The sequence below is a fragment of the Onychostoma macrolepis genome, chromosome 12 (genome assembly GCF_012432095.1).
Source record: "Onychostoma macrolepis isolate SWU-2019 chromosome 12, ASM1243209v1, whole genome shotgun sequence".
Lineage (NCBI taxonomy): Eukaryota > Metazoa > Chordata > Actinopteri > Cypriniformes > Cyprinidae > Onychostoma > Onychostoma macrolepis.
The window spans coordinates 2060395-2076042 of record NC_081166.1 but is presented as its reverse complement, the minus strand read 5'-3'; the positions used below and the strand labels follow the sequence as shown (position 1 = coordinate 2076042).

Genomic DNA, 15648 nt, shown 5'->3' with positions numbered 1-15648 from the left:
CTGACAATGATCAGTCTATAATTTTAATGGTAGGTTTATTTGAACAATGAGAGACGGAATAACAACAACAAAAAAAATCCAGAAAAACGCATTTCAAAAAAGTTATAAATTGATTTGCATTTTAATGAGTCAAATAATTATTGAGTCAAAAAATGAGTTAAATATTCTTTGGTCTTGGCCATGGTGGAGAGTTTGGAATCTGATTGATTGATTGATTGATTGATTGCTTCTGTGGACAGGTGTCTTTTATACAGGTAACAAGCTGAGATTAGGAGCACTCTCTTTAAAGGGGTCATCGGATGCCCATTTTCCACAAGTTGATATGATTCTTTAGGGTCTTAATGAAAAGTCTATAACATACTTTGGTTAAAATTTCTCAATGCTAGTATAAAAAGCACCCTTTTTACCCTGTCAAAATCAGCTCTGTTTTCCGCAAACCATTCTAGTCCATGTTGATTTAAATGCTAATGAGCTCTGCTGACCCCGCCCCTCTCTTCCGTGGGGTGATGAGCAGTATTGTATACTTTAGCCACGAAGCTGGCTAACTAGCATGTTATTAGGAAAGGCGATTTGCAAAGATTCATAAAAAACCCTTATACTCACTTCTTCTGTAGATGAAGTGGATCACGAATGATTCACATGAACATAGGCAGATCGGGATCAGCGCATTCCCTTCAAAACTAAAATAACGTTAATCCTCTGCGTCTTCAGCAGCTCAGATGTCGGGAGTAAATGACGACTGCTATATTCATTATTACATCCATCAACAAAACACCTCAATCGCTTAATCAGAGACATCTTGTCTTCCCTTGCACTGGAGTCGACACAATGGCGGACTGATGACAGCTCACTCAGGGCGGGTCTAAGGTAAGACGGCCTTGTCAGTCAACTATCGTGGGAGGGGCCTGTACAGAACTACGTCATTGTGACAGGAATCTCAGAACAGCCTGATTTGAGAAAGGGATTTTTTTTAAAAACACTGGGTGGATTTTTATCATTATAGGACGGATGTGTGCACACTTCCAACACACATTTGTGTTCAAACAACTTGTCAAGTGAATTTTACATCCGATGACCCCTTTAAGAGAGTGCTCCTAATCTCAGCTCGTTATCTGTATAAAAGACACCTGGGAGCCAGAAATCTTGCTGATTGATAGTGGATCAAATACTTATTTCACTTTTTAGAAATGCGTTTTTCTGGATTTTTTTTTTGTTGTTATTCTGTCTCTCACTGTTCAAATAAACCTACCATTAAAATTATAGACTGATCATTTCTATGTCAGTGGGCAAACATAAAAAATCAGCAGGGGATCAAATAATTTTCCCCCCCACTGTATATATATATATATTTTTTTTTTTTTTTTTTAGTTTATTTTAGTACATTAATTTAAACAAAATTAATTTATATATATATATATATATATATATGTGTGTGTGTGTGTAGAAATACTCAAATTAGAAATGTTGGTTTGGCAACTAAATGAAACAAATTAAGTTAAAGGTTTTATATAATTTATTTATTTAATTTTTATTTCAAATAATTTATTTCGTAACCCTGCTGTGTGTGTGTGTGTGTGTGTGTGTGTGTGTGTGTATTCTCGTAATTGGATAGGAAGACGCTCTAAAACCTGGAAAAAGCTTTCTTCTAGCATTCCCTCTTATGTTTCATTTGCATAGAGCCAGATTTAACCTAAAACTTTTAACACTATTCACTGGCTGCCATTGTCTACATCCAGAATTGTAAACAGAAATAGCTCTTATCTAATTTCAGTAAATGTGTTTAGTGTTTGTGTTTAGGTATCTGTGCTGTCGTCCGCTCGTGTGTTTTGAGCTCGTCTCTGCTCCAGCAGGTGTGTGTCCAGATCTCTCAGCTGCTTCAGGAAGCCCCAGTTTGGGATGATGCGCCGCCGGCGTTTAACGTGGTCGATGGCGTCCACAACTGTCATGTGCTCGTAGATCATCAAGTAGGCCAGGAAGAGTGTGGCGGAGCGACTGCGGCCCATCACGCAGTGAATCAGAAGCTTATCTGGAGAAATAAAGGGCAAGATGACACAACCTCACCCAGCAGTGTTTGGAGTTTGGACACAACTGATCGTTATTTTGAAAATATTCCACATATTAGAATAAGTGACGAAAACTCACAAAATAGTGAAATAGCACAAACGTAAGTCTGGGAATGATGTGATCGAAAGAAAGTGGCACAAATGAAAACTTTTATATTTAAGCTTTTTCATTGTCTAGATTCCAGCTCTGCTCAGTCTGGACTTTCATCAGCCAACTTCATGAGGTGCATCCTGGGATGCTTTTAAACATATTGAAGGAGGAACATGTGTGATGTACACTTCATGATGCTTCAATAATTTCAATATTTTTATTTTTTTAAATAGCTTTGTAAAGCAATTCATTCAAGCAGAAGATTTTTAGATGAGTGGTTCTCAACCTTTTTGACTTGAAGGTCCTCAACTGTCCACAAGAAAAAAATAAAAATTAAATTCCCCACATTAACTTTTTCTGCCAAACAAAATAACTAAAATATATATAAATACTATTAAAAATTAATTAGCAAAGTAAAAAGATCCAACTCTTTTAAACCAATGAATTTGCATGACTTTTCTAATACAGCATAAGGATTTTTAAAATATATTTGTACTCACAATTTCTACTTGATTATTCAACTTGCATTTCAACTATGCATATTCATTATAAAAATGACTTTTCCAGGTCTGGAAATCAGACTTTTAAAATGAGGCTTTCTCAAATATCCAGGATTACCAAGACATTTGCAAGAATCATAGTTCTTAAAAAAATGTTGATGGGGTGAATTAAAATAAGAAATATCTTGAGTTCTTATAGCTTATTTAAATACTTGTTTAAATCATCTTGAAAGTTGAGGGCCCCCTAGTGAGCCCTGGCCCCTGGTTGACAACCACTGCTTTAGATCAAAAGGTTTTAACATCATAAAATCAATCAAATGCGTCCAAATATTAACTGGCAGTATGTTGATTCGCTCTTGAACGGTAACTGTTGTGTTTCAGCTCACTCTGGGGGTTTCTGAGGGTCTGGTGGATGTGTTCTGCAGCAGAATAGAAGTACTGGCTGAGGTTAAACGTAGGAACGTCCTCCGCCGTGATCCCGTAGTAATGCACGTCCATGTCTCTGTAGTATTCAGCGCCGGTATCCACACTGTTCCACTCGCCCTCCGCAGCGTTCAGGACGTGCGTGATGCCCATCGTCTTCAGCTTGTATCGGTCCTTTGCTGCTTCTCTTCACAGAAACACAACAGCTTAGACTAGTGAAGTACTTTTACCATTTGGTTCAGGCAAATTCTCCCAGTCACATTAAGAACGATGACTGTAACCTATAAAAATCATTCAAACTCTCCACGACAAGAACTACAACGATATAACGACAGAATAGTTGAAATCACTTTTGGAGCCAATCAAAACCCATAAAACGTAAAAAGCACATGCTGCAATACTACAGTAAATACCCAATACTGTAATAAGTAAACTAAAGTATACCACAGCATTTATTACACTTCATCAGTTCACTATAGTTAACTGTAGCATTCATTAACAAAGTGTTGTAAATACTATAATATATACAGTATAAAACACTTTAAAAACACTATAGTATTTACTATAAATTACTATGATATTTTTTCATGTGGGGCAGTACCCTAACCCTGAGTAAACAAAACGAACTTTACCGGTATTTGTCTACTCTCTTCACTGACTCGGTTTCACATTTTTGGGTAAGTTTAGAACTGACTTGTATTTTTAAAGTTAAAATGTCTTGATGGATTTGTTTCCTACAAACATGCAGCGTTTTGCTTTATAAGTCGTTAATTGATCGCCTTTAGTCGTGTGGATTATTGTGATGTTTTTATCAGCTGTTTGGACTCTCATTCTGACGGCACCCATTCACTGCAGAGCATCCATTGCTGAGCAAAGTGATGTAACGCTAAATTTCTCCAAATATGATGAAGAAACAAACTCATCTACATATTGGATGGCCTGAAGGTGAGGACATTTTCAGCAAATTTTCATTTTTAAATAACTATTCCTTTAAGTAATTGTAAATAAATCATAGAGTTGCAGTTTACAATATAATGTAGCACAACAAAACAACTCTGGCTCTGACTTTAGTGATGGTTTAAGGAAAATACTCAATAGACTTACTGCACAATATTGAGTGAATTTAGTATGCATCCTTTTCATGCATCAGCATCACAACTGATATTAGGGTTAGTCAAACAAAACAACTCACTCGTTTCCTATGTAGACGTTGGGCCAGACCTCATTGACGTGTGTGTAGGCGACGCTGCCGTGTGTGAGGTGTTTCTCCAGCTCGTAGCCGTTTGGTGTCACATATTCCTCTTTCTCTTCAGAAACCTCAGGCTTCACTCCAAACGTCCTCCTTGAGGTCATCTTCAACCACACATTTGATTAAAACAGCACGAGAGGGTAAATATAAGGCCCAAAGGCAGAAGCTTAGATGAAAACCAGGCTGAATGCAGAACTACGTCTCATTTCACGTGTAAGTCAACAGCTGCATGTTGTTTGATCATCCTGAGGAGTCTCAGTATCGCTTCTGACTTAAATATCAGCCTCTTTCTCTGTACTTTTGTGTTCAGGTTGGGTCGAGAGGTGCTAAGCCGAGTCGACTGCTTTGGTCTGACGACGGGCTGGAGGTGGGTGTTAAATTCTGGGTTATTTTTAGAGATCTGTTCCCTCTTTCTCTCACTAGAGAGAGCCGAACCCCCAAAAAAACACATTTACATGTTTCTCTGCAAATTTCAACTGATACAAGACATGGCATGAACACCACAGTACACTAATAGTGAACCCAAATAAATGCTGAGAACTATAATCAAGCATCATGATTATTTCCCTTAAGTCTGAGCCAGAGTTGTTTGTTTGTTCTACATCATTTCATAAATGGCAATTCTATAATTTATTTGCACATTCTTAAAAGAATAGTTCGCCCAAAAATGTCATCCTCAGGCCATCCAAGATTAGGATGAGTTTGTTTCTTCATCAGATTTGGAGAAATGTATCATTCTATCACTTGCTCAGCAATGGATGCTCTGCAGTGAATGGGTGCCGTCAGAATGAGAGTCCAAACAGCTGATAAAACATCACAATAATCCACAACACTCCAGTCCATCAGTTATCGTCTTGCATTTTACCCTTTTTACCTAAAATACGAGTCCATAATCCATAATATTGCTTTCTCTAGTGAAAAACTTGTAAATAGCTTGATCTGTGCATATTTCTCTCCTGATTCAAAACAAGCCAAAACAGTCCTAAACAAATATGTTTGTGGATTTTGATGAGAGAAGCATTGTTATGGAATATGGACTTGTTAATTGATGTTAATTGGTAGACTGGAGTGGTGTGGATTATTGTGATGTTTTTATCAGCTGTTTGGACTCTGATTCTGACGGCACCCATTCACTGCAGAGCATCCATTGCTGAGCATGTGATGTAACATGATTGCTAAATTTCCCCAAATCTGTTCCAATGAAGAAACAAACTCATCTATATATTCATAGCTTTCAGTCACGTGACTGGCTCGAAGACCTGGATGGCAAAACATCCATAGAACTGCAAGACATGCCTGTCAATTTTCCATGTTTCACAGCCGAACATATTTAGATCACCTCTCAAAAGAATAAAACAAAGGTATGTGAACAAAATGGCTATTTGCAATCCATAATATTAGTAAAATAGTAATATTTCAATCATTAAACAGTGCGACAAAACATTGTAAAAACACTTAAAGTGCCTTAATATATTTAAAACAGTAATATTAAATTCTGTAATCTCTATATTAATGATGTGTAGTTTACACAGGCAAGCAGATGAGGCCGTAATATGAACGCAATCTGCTTAATGGTTCAGTGTTTTCCTTCTAATGGTTTTCTATGGAAAACCACTTAACATGAAACTTTGCACGTTGCTTTTATTTTCTGGCTTCATCTGTTTGCCTGTACAAAACATACATCATCAATAAAGGTGTTTACTGAATTTCACCCTTTTAATATCTGCATTTTACTTCATTACTACTTAATGCAAGCTGCGTAAAAATAACTTGCGGTTAGTTTTATTAGTTTATGCTAATAGATGGCATCTCTTCTCTGCAGGTGGAGGTTGGAGTCCAGCTGACGGAGCTGTTGAAGGAATCCAGCATTGGGTAGAATGTTCCGGTGGACACAAACCGCATTGATGGCTTCTGCGACTGCGAGTTTTTCGTATATCATCAGATACGCCAGAACTAGTGTCGCTGAACGACTCACTCCTCTGGCACAATGAACCAAGACCTTCTCCCCTCCTGAAAAACATGTTAAACTACCATCACACATGCAGGTTTAACCTGTTCAAACCCGTCACATAGATGTCTATAGAACATCAAACGCATTCCAGTAAAACTGGATATTCATTCAACAAGAAAAACTGTAAGGGTGCGTCTTTAAATTTTACATAAGGAATTGTCTGAATTTTGAAAAGTGTTTTTTATATACCAGAAATGTAATGTTTTCCATTTTTTAGTCATTTTGTTAAGTGTTTTTTTTTTTTTTTTGATGAAACATCATGAAGACAAACACTTTTCTTTGGAATAACGTCACTGAGTAATCATTCACAATGAGACATAGAATTCATAACGCATTCAAAAAGTAAATTCTCAATTTAAATGCATAAACAAAATAATATCCCCAATGCGTCAATAAAATATCGCTTACAAAACAGTATGCTTCAAGTTTATTTCATTAAAATCGGCCTTAAAATCCTCTATTGGCGGCCAGTTTTATTAACCTAAGCTATTCTACCCCAAAGCTGACTTGATCACGCAAGTTTATAAGAATACTTATATAGAATACTTAATTGTACTTTTAAGTACATCTCGATCAAAATATTGTATTGAAGCCCATTTCCGCCACTGAATAAAAAATAAAACAAGGTAATTGCGACTTTTTATCTCACAATTCTGACTTTTTTTCTCACAATTGCAAGATATAAACTCGCAATTCTGACTTTTTTCCTCAGAATTGTAAGATATAAAGTCAAACTCGCAATTGCGACTTTTTATCTTGCAATTCTGACTTTTTTCTCGCAATTGCAAGTTTATATCTCGCAATTCTGACTTAATAACTCGCAATTGCAACTTTATTTCTCAGAATTGCGAGTTTATATCTCACAATTGCGAGAAAAAAGTCAGAATTGTGAGATAAAAAGTCGCAATAACCTTTTTTTATTTTTTATTCAGTGGTGGAAACGGGCTTCCATAAGATTGAGTACAAGTATAGACCAAATATACTTTTCTGTAAGTATACCTCAAGTATGTAATTTTAGGTGTATTTCTGAGAAGTACATAAAAGTAGACTGAAAGTATACTTTCTTATTTTTAGTTTAAAAGAAGTAGACTAATAGCACATTTGAAAAAGCTTATTTTTTGTAAGGGATTGCAGACACATTCAGAAACATATATAATGCAAGCTGCGTAAAAATAACTTGCGGTTAGTTTTATTAGTTTATGCTAATAGATGGCATCTCTTCTCTGCAGGTGGAGGTTGGAGTCCAGCTGACGGAGCTGTTGAAGGAATCCAGCATTGGGTAGAATGTTCCGGTGGACACAAACCGCATTGATGGCTTCTGCGACTGCGAGTTTTTCGTATATCATCAGATACGCCAGAACTAGTGTCGCTGAACGACTCACTCCTCTGGCACAATGAACCAAGACCTTCTCCCCTCCTGAAAAACATGTTAAACTACCATCACACATGCAGGTTTAACCTGTTCAAACCCGTCACATAGATGTCTATAGAACATCAAACGCATTCCAGTAAAACTGGATATTCATTCAACAAGAAAAACTGTAAGGGTGCGTCTTTAAATTTTACATAAGGAATTGTCTGAATTTTGAAAAGTGTTTTTTATATACCAGAAATGTAATGTTTTCCATTTTTTAGTCATTTTGTTAAGTGTTTTTTTTTTTTTTTTTTTTTGATGAAACATCATGAAGACAAACACTTTTCTTTGGAATAACGTCACTGAGTAATCATTCACAATGAGACATAGAATTCATAACGCATTCAAAAAGTAAATTCTCAATTTAAATGCATAAACAAAATAATATCCCCAATGCGTCAATAAAATATCGCTTACAAAACAGTATGCTTCAAGTTTATTTCATTAAAATCGGCCTTAAAATCCTCTATTGGCGGCCAGTTTTATTAACCTAAGCTATTCTACCCCAAAGCTGACTTGATCACGCAAGTTTATAAGAATACTTATATAGAATACTTAATTGTACTTTTAAGTACATCTCGATCAAAATATTGTATTGAAGCCCATTTCCGCCACTGAATAAAAAATAAAACAAGGTAATTGCGACTTTTTATCTCACAATTCTGACTTTTTTTCTCACAATTGCAAGATATAAACTCGCAATTCTGACTTTTTTCCTCAGAATTGTAAGATATAAAGTCAAACTCGCAATTGCGACTTTTTATCTTGCAATTCTGACTTTTTTCTCGCAATTGCAAGTTTATATCTCGCAATTCTGACTTAATAACTCGCAATTGCAACTTTATTTCTCAGAATTGCGAGTTTATATCTCACAATTGCGAGAAAAAAGTCAGAATTGTGAGATAAAAAGTCGCAATAACCTTTTTTTATTTTTTATTCAGTGGTGGAAACGGGCTTCCATAAGATTGAGTACAAGTATAGACCAAATATACTTTTCTGTAAGTATACCTCAAGTATGTAATTTTAGGTGTATTTCTGAGAAGTACATAAAAGTAGACTGAAAGTATACTTTCTTATTTTTTAGTTTAAAAGAAGTAGACTAATAGCACATTTGAAAAAGCTTATTTTTTGTAAGGGATTGCAGACACATTCAGAAACATATATAATGCAAACTCATTGTATAAAAGTGCACAATGTCTTACTTTGCTGTGACAGAGCTTTATGAATGAAACTGGCTGTTGGGTAGAAAAATGATGCAATGTCGAAGTCTCTGCTGTCTGGTGCCTCCACGCCGTGATACTCTATGTTTGTATCCGAGTAGAAATCAGCTCCGGTGTCGATGTGAGCGGGTCCGTGTGCAGCGTTGACGACGTGAGTGATTCCTAGATGTCTTAGAAGTGTCTTGTCTTTCGCTGTTGTACTGAGAGAATCACTCAAGAGTTAATTCTCTGCAGTAGCTCTCAAATCTCATTTACACTCACGTATATTCAAACTTGATCTGTCATGTGATGCGTGAGAACCAATAGCATTTGCATGAATTAGATTTTTGAGCTACTGCAGTAGAAATAAAAAGTACAGCAAATTCTTGTCCTGTCAAACATTATGTGGAACTCATTAGTTAACGCACATTAGAAGACTAAAAGTGTTGCATTGGAGTCTGGTGGTGTAATACGTACGCATCGCTGACGTAGATGTTGGGCCAGACTTCATTATAGGCGCCGGAGGGTCGACGGTTCTTTAGCAGGAGGGTCAAAAGGTCACAGATGGGCGGAGTCTCGTACCCAACATCCTGTTTCTCACCTTCCTGTGTGCTCATTCTTTAATGGGACGCGTTATGAGGAATTTCATTGAGATTGATCTTTTGAAATGAGAACATAATGTAATTTTTACTTTTTCTGTTCTTAAACTCACATGTTGTTTCTTTGAACTTCTTCTGCCAGGTCTGTCGTCCACGTGGAGCTGCGTTTGTGTGTGATTGTGATGCAGTAAGTGATACGTGTCTCTATTTTGGCCTCTTTACGTGTTGGTAAATATAGATGAGACACAAACAGACAGACAGCTGAGGATCTTTGAGATGATCTTTGAATTGAAGTAATTTTAAATTTATTCTTTTAATGTAGTAAAATAATAGAAAATTTATCAAATTATATGTTTTAACAAATCTACTTTTTATTTGGTAAAATATATTATTTTAATAAATTCTCTGAACTCTAAAAAGTTTGATGTCATGATTACATATATTTTATATATTAAATATATATGTAAATATATTTTATTATATAGGCCTATATATATATATATATATATACATATGTATGTGTATAATTGAAACATAGTAATATATTTATTTAGTGATATATTTTAATATAGTAAATATAATAATATTTTTATTAAATTCTCTGAACACTAAGAGGCTTGATGTCCTGATTACATATATTTTATATTTTCATGTATACAGTATATTTTAATAACTAATAATATATTTTTTAATGAACTCTGTTTACTTTAAGGCACATTCTTGGTCTTACTGTGCACAATCTTCATAATATTTATAAATCTGAAATTGCTCTGAAATTACTCTCCTTTTGGATGGACATCTTATTTTTAACCCCTTCCCTCCTGTTTGTTGTTTTGAAAGCGCTACAGTGTTAAACTGTGAACCTCATTGTGTCTCTGAACATTAAGCAGGAATAGCAGAATTTTTGACAACGACAGAAAATGCAACAACTTAAAAAAAATTACTTTTTAATTGAGAAATGAAATCCTGTATCTAATCATGTAATTACATCATGTAAGGCAGATTCTGAATCATGCATTTCTGTCAGGGAATTTTCATAATCGCTCCTCATGTGAATAATTCTGTTGCTGTATCTAATGTAGTGTTTTTGTGATCTGGTCCGATGTTAGAAGGCAGCGCTCTGGCAGTGCAGTTTTTTGTCCAGTTCTCTCAGCTGCTCCATGAAGCCGGAGTTTGGGCAGATATTCCTGTGTTGTGCGACGGCTTTAATGGCCTCCACCAGCGTCATGCCTTCATGAATCATCAGATACGCTAAAACCAGCGACGATGAGCGACTCAGACCCATCGCACAGTGCACAAGCACCTTACCTAGGAAAAAAACAAGAAAAATGTCTACAGATTTTTAAGAATTTATCAAAAGCATATTTCAATAATGTTATTTATTTTTATAATTTTTTTTTAAATTATATCTTAAATAAAGAAAATGGCTGTATTTTGCATTAAGAAAAAATAGAATTCATTTTAGCATTTTGACATTTTCCTCACTCAAATTCCCATTAACAAAAAAAAAAAAAAAACTATATTATTTTATTATAATTATTTAAAAAAATATTTTATTAAGAAATCACCATTGTGCCAGTTATTGATATACTATTATAGTTTTTATTAATAGTAAAAAAGTTTTAGTAATTGTGTTGTGTGTTTTGTCAATTTTATTAGAATATTTAAAAATATGGCTTAATTTTATTTAACTTTTAGTTATTTTAGTACAAGTTAAGCAATGAAAATGAGAAATGTTGCCTTGGCAGCTAGCTGGGGAAAAAAAGACATTTTATTTTATGTAAGTTAATGTTTCATGTATTCAAGTAAAATGTTTTTTTATGGTTTTAGTTTTAGTTAAGTATAATAACCCTGCATTGTGCGCATAATAAGAATTGCTCAATAGTTCATTGTATAATGACATAAAATGAAAATAGTATCATGATGCAAAAAACTTTAATGGACCTACAAACTGATGTGATTTCTTCATGCTAAATATATTCCGATTGAATTCTGCATTAGTGTAGCTGGTGTGTTTTGTTTTGTGTCCTCTCCTCACCTCCAGGGGTGCTCATGGCAGTCTTGATAAACTTGGCAGCGGAGTAGAAGAAGGGGCTCAAGTCAAAGGAGGGCATGTCAAAGGCCTCCACGCCGTGATAGCTGATTTTAGTGTCTCTGTAGTAACTGGCTCCTGTGTTCACATTGAACTTCCCATGAGCTGCGTTCAGCACGAATGTGATGTTCAGAGACTGGAGCAAGTGCTTGTCCTTCGCTGCGTACCTGGATGAGATGCAGTCACAGCACATACACACAAACACACTTGATGTTTTCTTTTTTTACACATATATAACACGATAGGGAGCATACCAACTTTGTAAGGTATATTAATTAACAAAAAAGGAGCAAAAAATAGAGTAGAATCACGATTAAAACATGGCAAAAAAAAAAAAAAAATTTTTTACGCATTACTTTTCCATTATAAATATCTAAACATTCTTAAATCAAGAGACATTTACTTGTTTTCTGAAAAATGCATCAAAATTAAGTGAGTTTTTGCTTAAAACGAGAAAACATATCTTTGAATGGGGCAAGAAAAATAATCTTGTTTTCCCTTTAAATTAAGATCATTTTAAATTAAGAGTATTTTTGCTTCTGTGTCTTGATTTAAGATTGGTTAGATATTTGTACTGGAAAACAAGACAAAAATACTGAGTAAGAAGATCTTTCAGTGAATATTGTAAATATTTTTGACAAAGAGGAGAATACGTTTTCTGTCTTTATACTTTGTTTTTTGAAGTATTTGACACTTTCTCATAAAAAAGTTCTAAAATAAAGAAATAAAGTAATATCAGGTTTATATTTCTTCCATTAATATGTATGAACCTTATATACCAAAATTCCTATATTCAAAAGGTCAGAAAACTGGGTATTCAAAATATTCTTAAAAATACGGTATCTTAAACTAAGGGATGAATATTATTCATTTTCATAGTAGTACACTGAAAAAAAATTGATGTAGAAACCGTTTTCACTCCGAAATTGCTAGAATTAAATGTGAAATTTCGAAGAAAGACTGAAATAGTATTTTCCTGTACAGTGTGCAGTGTAAACAATGTAAAAAAAGCATCTTACATGTCTCCGATGTATATTCCAGGCCTGACCTCGTCCAGATGGCCGCTGGTTCCAGCTTTGACCCACAGGAGTCTCTGGAGCTCAGAGGCTGGAGGAGTCTCGTAGCGGCCGTTCCCAGCGTCAGCCATCAGACGGCTGCCGTTACGGGGCATATCAGCCCACCGCCGCTGCTCAACGAGACCATAACACCATAACAGCAGCCAATAAGACTCTGGTGCTATTAGATTTGTGTAAGGAAGTCAAAGGCATTATGTGCTTAAAATGTAAAATGAGGTTTGACGCAGGCACCTTTGGTTCTCTTGTGTCTTGTCACTGATCGCAACAAGTTTAAATATATGGAAGCACGTATGAAATGTATTCTATGACAGAAGAATGTACTTTAATGCTGTTTCATTATGCTATTTTTGACCATTTCAGAGTTCAATAGCCCACTGTACACCTTGAATTTATGGAAAACACCAGCTCAGACACATTTTTGTTTGAATAAAAATTAAAAATAATGTCATACTTCAAATAAAATACAAAAAAAAAAAATTGTTTTTTAAAATAAAGTAAAATAAAATTTTATTTCAGCTAGTTGCCAAGGATGTACTGAAATAACTATTAATAAAAACTATAGACATTTTCAAAAATGAAACAAAATTACTAAAACTTTAAAATTACTATAAAAATATTAATAAAAACTATAATAGTATCTTAATGATACTAAAATAACACTACAATAAATAAACTTTTAAAATAATTCAAAATATTTTTTTATTTTTTATTTCAGGTAGTTGACAATGATGTACTGAAATAACTAAAACTGAAATGACAATTAATAAAAACTATATAGTCATGTTTAAAAAAAAATAAAACAAAATCACTAAAACTAATATTAAGATGAAACCAAACTATAAAAACTAATTTAAAATGTTAATAAAAATAAAGTAATGATACTAAAATAACATTGTGCAAAATAAAGTATTACCAGTGGATTAGATTAATTCTGTTTTGTTGTATTATTTGGTTTGCCACACCTTAATAATAAATCAAATAAAATGATACAAACAACTTTAACATCAAACGTTTGGTTAAAACTTGACGTCCTCATCAGCTAGTTGTGAATGCATCAATGAGCAACGACTAACTTTATCTCTTTATGAATATCCTGTTTATCTTCTTGTCATTGTGTAATCAAGTTATAATTAATGGAGTTAAAGTGCCATTATAAGTCTCAGTCGAGCATGCATGTGATCAAATAACACTTTTACACATTGCAATTCAAATATTATTCAATATACCTCAATATAACCAATGCATCTATCTGAATGAATTCAAGCACAAGACTCACGGTGTGTTGAGGAACAGCTCGTCAGTGTGTGTGTGTGTGTGTGTGTGTTTGTATGACGTGTTGTTCAAGCCTGTCGGAAGACACGCTGATGCTTTATCTATTTATATATATTATCTGATTCATGCGGCTCTAAACATCCGTTCTTCAGGATCCTGATCTGGAAGCAGCAGGGAGCAGAAGAAACCATATAAGATCATTTGGTGAGAAGATCCTCAGTAATATCACACTGATTAGAGACAGAGGGAGGATTCTGCTCATTTCGCCCTCGTCTGTGTCTGAGTAACAGCGTCTTAAATTAGACACGCTCATTCCCACAGCAGCGAGATAAAAATACATCAGCTCTCAAAGTCAACACTTCACCCTCAACACAAGGGACTTCATTTGCTTTGCTGGACAGCTGCTTTTTATGTTTAATAAATAGTTTATTTAATATATATATATGGTCAGCAAGACTTTTAATGTTTTTTTAAAGTCTCTTATTCTTTAAAGTTCTTTAGAGTCTCAAAAATACAGAAAAAAACTGTAATATTGTGATGCAAAGTTGAATTTCTCCAGTCTTCAGTGTCACATGATCCTTCAGAAATCATTCTAATATGCTGATTTATTATAAATGTTGGAAACCATTTTTGCTGCTTCATATTTTAAGCTGTGATACCTTTTTTCAGGATTCAGAAAACAAAAACAGCATTTATTCAAAATACATCATTGAGGACTGGAGTAATGATGTTGAAAATTCATCTTTGATCACAGAAATAAATTATATTTTAAAGTATATAGATAGAAAATGATTTTAAATTGTACACAATATTACTGTTTTTCTGCATTTTTGATCAAATAAATGCAGCCTTGATGAGCATAAGAAACTTAAGAAACATAAAAAATTTTACTGATCCCAAACGTTTGAACTTCATATATATATATATATATATAGAATTGAATTGAAGAAAGAGTTTATTAAAAAACTAAAAAGCAGCTTTCCAGAAAAGCAAATGAACTACAGAAATAAAATGTACAGTAAAATATCAAGCCAACATGAAATCAAGATGAACTTTATTTGCTTTTATACATTAAAATATAATTATTTTCATTTCATTGTTTAGTTAAAAAGCACATTTAAAAACAACCCAAGGTTGACCAAAGTGCTGTACAGGGACAATATGATTGATAAATAAAACAGACAAAAGGGTGTTTGTTTTAATAATGTTTATCTAAAATATTAATATAATTAAATGTATTTATTCATTATTAAAATATTTAGTCATTGTCTTAGGCTGTACATTTTCGCCTGTAGTCGTTTAAGCATTTTATGTTGACTTTACATATTTATCACATAAACCATTGATAAGACAACTCGGTGTCATTTTTTAATATTTATTTTAACCTAATGTAATGTACAGTATCCGTCACACTGTGTTTTGGTCCTGTTGTATATAGTGCGTGATGGTCCGGAGGCTGGAGGTAGTGTGTTGTGTTTGTGTGTGTATCTTTACTGCTCAATGGCATTAATTAAGTCAAATTGCACGATATATCTGTTTGTTTTGTTTTTTAATCACAGATTTATAGCAAACCCTTTTCACTTTTTTTTCACCGACGATCTCTCTGTATAATACAAAAGTGCATAGATATGTTTGCATATGAAGTGCATGTTCAAGTCT

General features: G+C 34.1%; 3 protein-coding genes and 1 long non-coding RNA gene across 5 annotated transcripts; 1 reads left to right on the top strand and 3 right to left on the bottom strand.

Annotated features, from left to right (window-relative positions):
* Positions 1 to 1419: 1419 nt before the first annotated feature.
* dusp29 (dual specificity phosphatase 29) lies at positions 1420 to 4691 on the bottom strand. Its single transcript, XM_058793409.1, has 3 exons — positions 4270 to 4691; positions 3041 to 3264; positions 1420 to 2026 (listed from the first exon to the last, which is right to left on the bottom strand). The coding sequence occupies exons 1-3, from the start codon at positions 4428 to 4430 to the stop codon at positions 1794 to 1796; spliced, it is 618 nt and encodes a 205-aa protein (XP_058649392.1). The 5' UTR covers positions 4431 to 4691; the 3' UTR covers positions 1420 to 1793.
* On the top strand, positions 3290 to 6776 carry LOC131550908 (uncharacterized). Its single transcript, XR_009273654.1, has 4 exons — positions 3290 to 4022; positions 4391 to 4539; positions 4637 to 4693; positions 6149 to 6776. It is a non-coding gene; the product is annotated as an uncharacterized LOC131550908 (long non-coding RNA).
* Positions 6777 to 7539: 763 nt separating this feature from the next.
* On the bottom strand, positions 7540 to 9837 carry LOC131551492 (dual specificity phosphatase 29-like). The gene is made up of 4 exons (XM_058794497.1): positions 9663 to 9837; positions 9428 to 9568; positions 8954 to 9171; positions 7540 to 7754 (listed from the first exon to the last, which is right to left on the bottom strand). The coding sequence occupies exons 2-4, from the start codon at positions 9565 to 9567 to the stop codon at positions 7540 to 7542; spliced, it is 573 nt and encodes a 190-aa protein (XP_058650480.1). The 5' UTR covers position 9568; positions 9663 to 9837.
* Positions 9838 to 10491: 654 nt separating this feature from the next.
* LOC131550899 (dual specificity protein phosphatase 13-like) lies at positions 10492 to 14211 on the bottom strand. 2 transcript variants are annotated; one of them, XM_058793411.1, is made up of 4 exons: positions 13994 to 14211; positions 12661 to 12827; positions 11588 to 11808; positions 10492 to 10881 (listed from the first exon to the last, which is right to left on the bottom strand). In XM_058793411.1, the coding sequence occupies exons 2-4, from the start codon at positions 12810 to 12812 to the stop codon at positions 10655 to 10657; spliced, it is 600 nt and encodes a 199-aa protein (XP_058649394.1). In that variant the 5' UTR covers positions 12813 to 12827; positions 13994 to 14211; the 3' UTR covers positions 10492 to 10654. The 2 variants fall into 2 exon arrangements, with proteins under 2 accessions (XP_058649394.1, XP_058649395.1); XM_058793412.1 differs by having other exon boundaries at positions 10495 to 10857; positions 13994 to 14190.
* Between the last annotated feature and the right edge of the window lie 1437 nt (positions 14212 to 15648).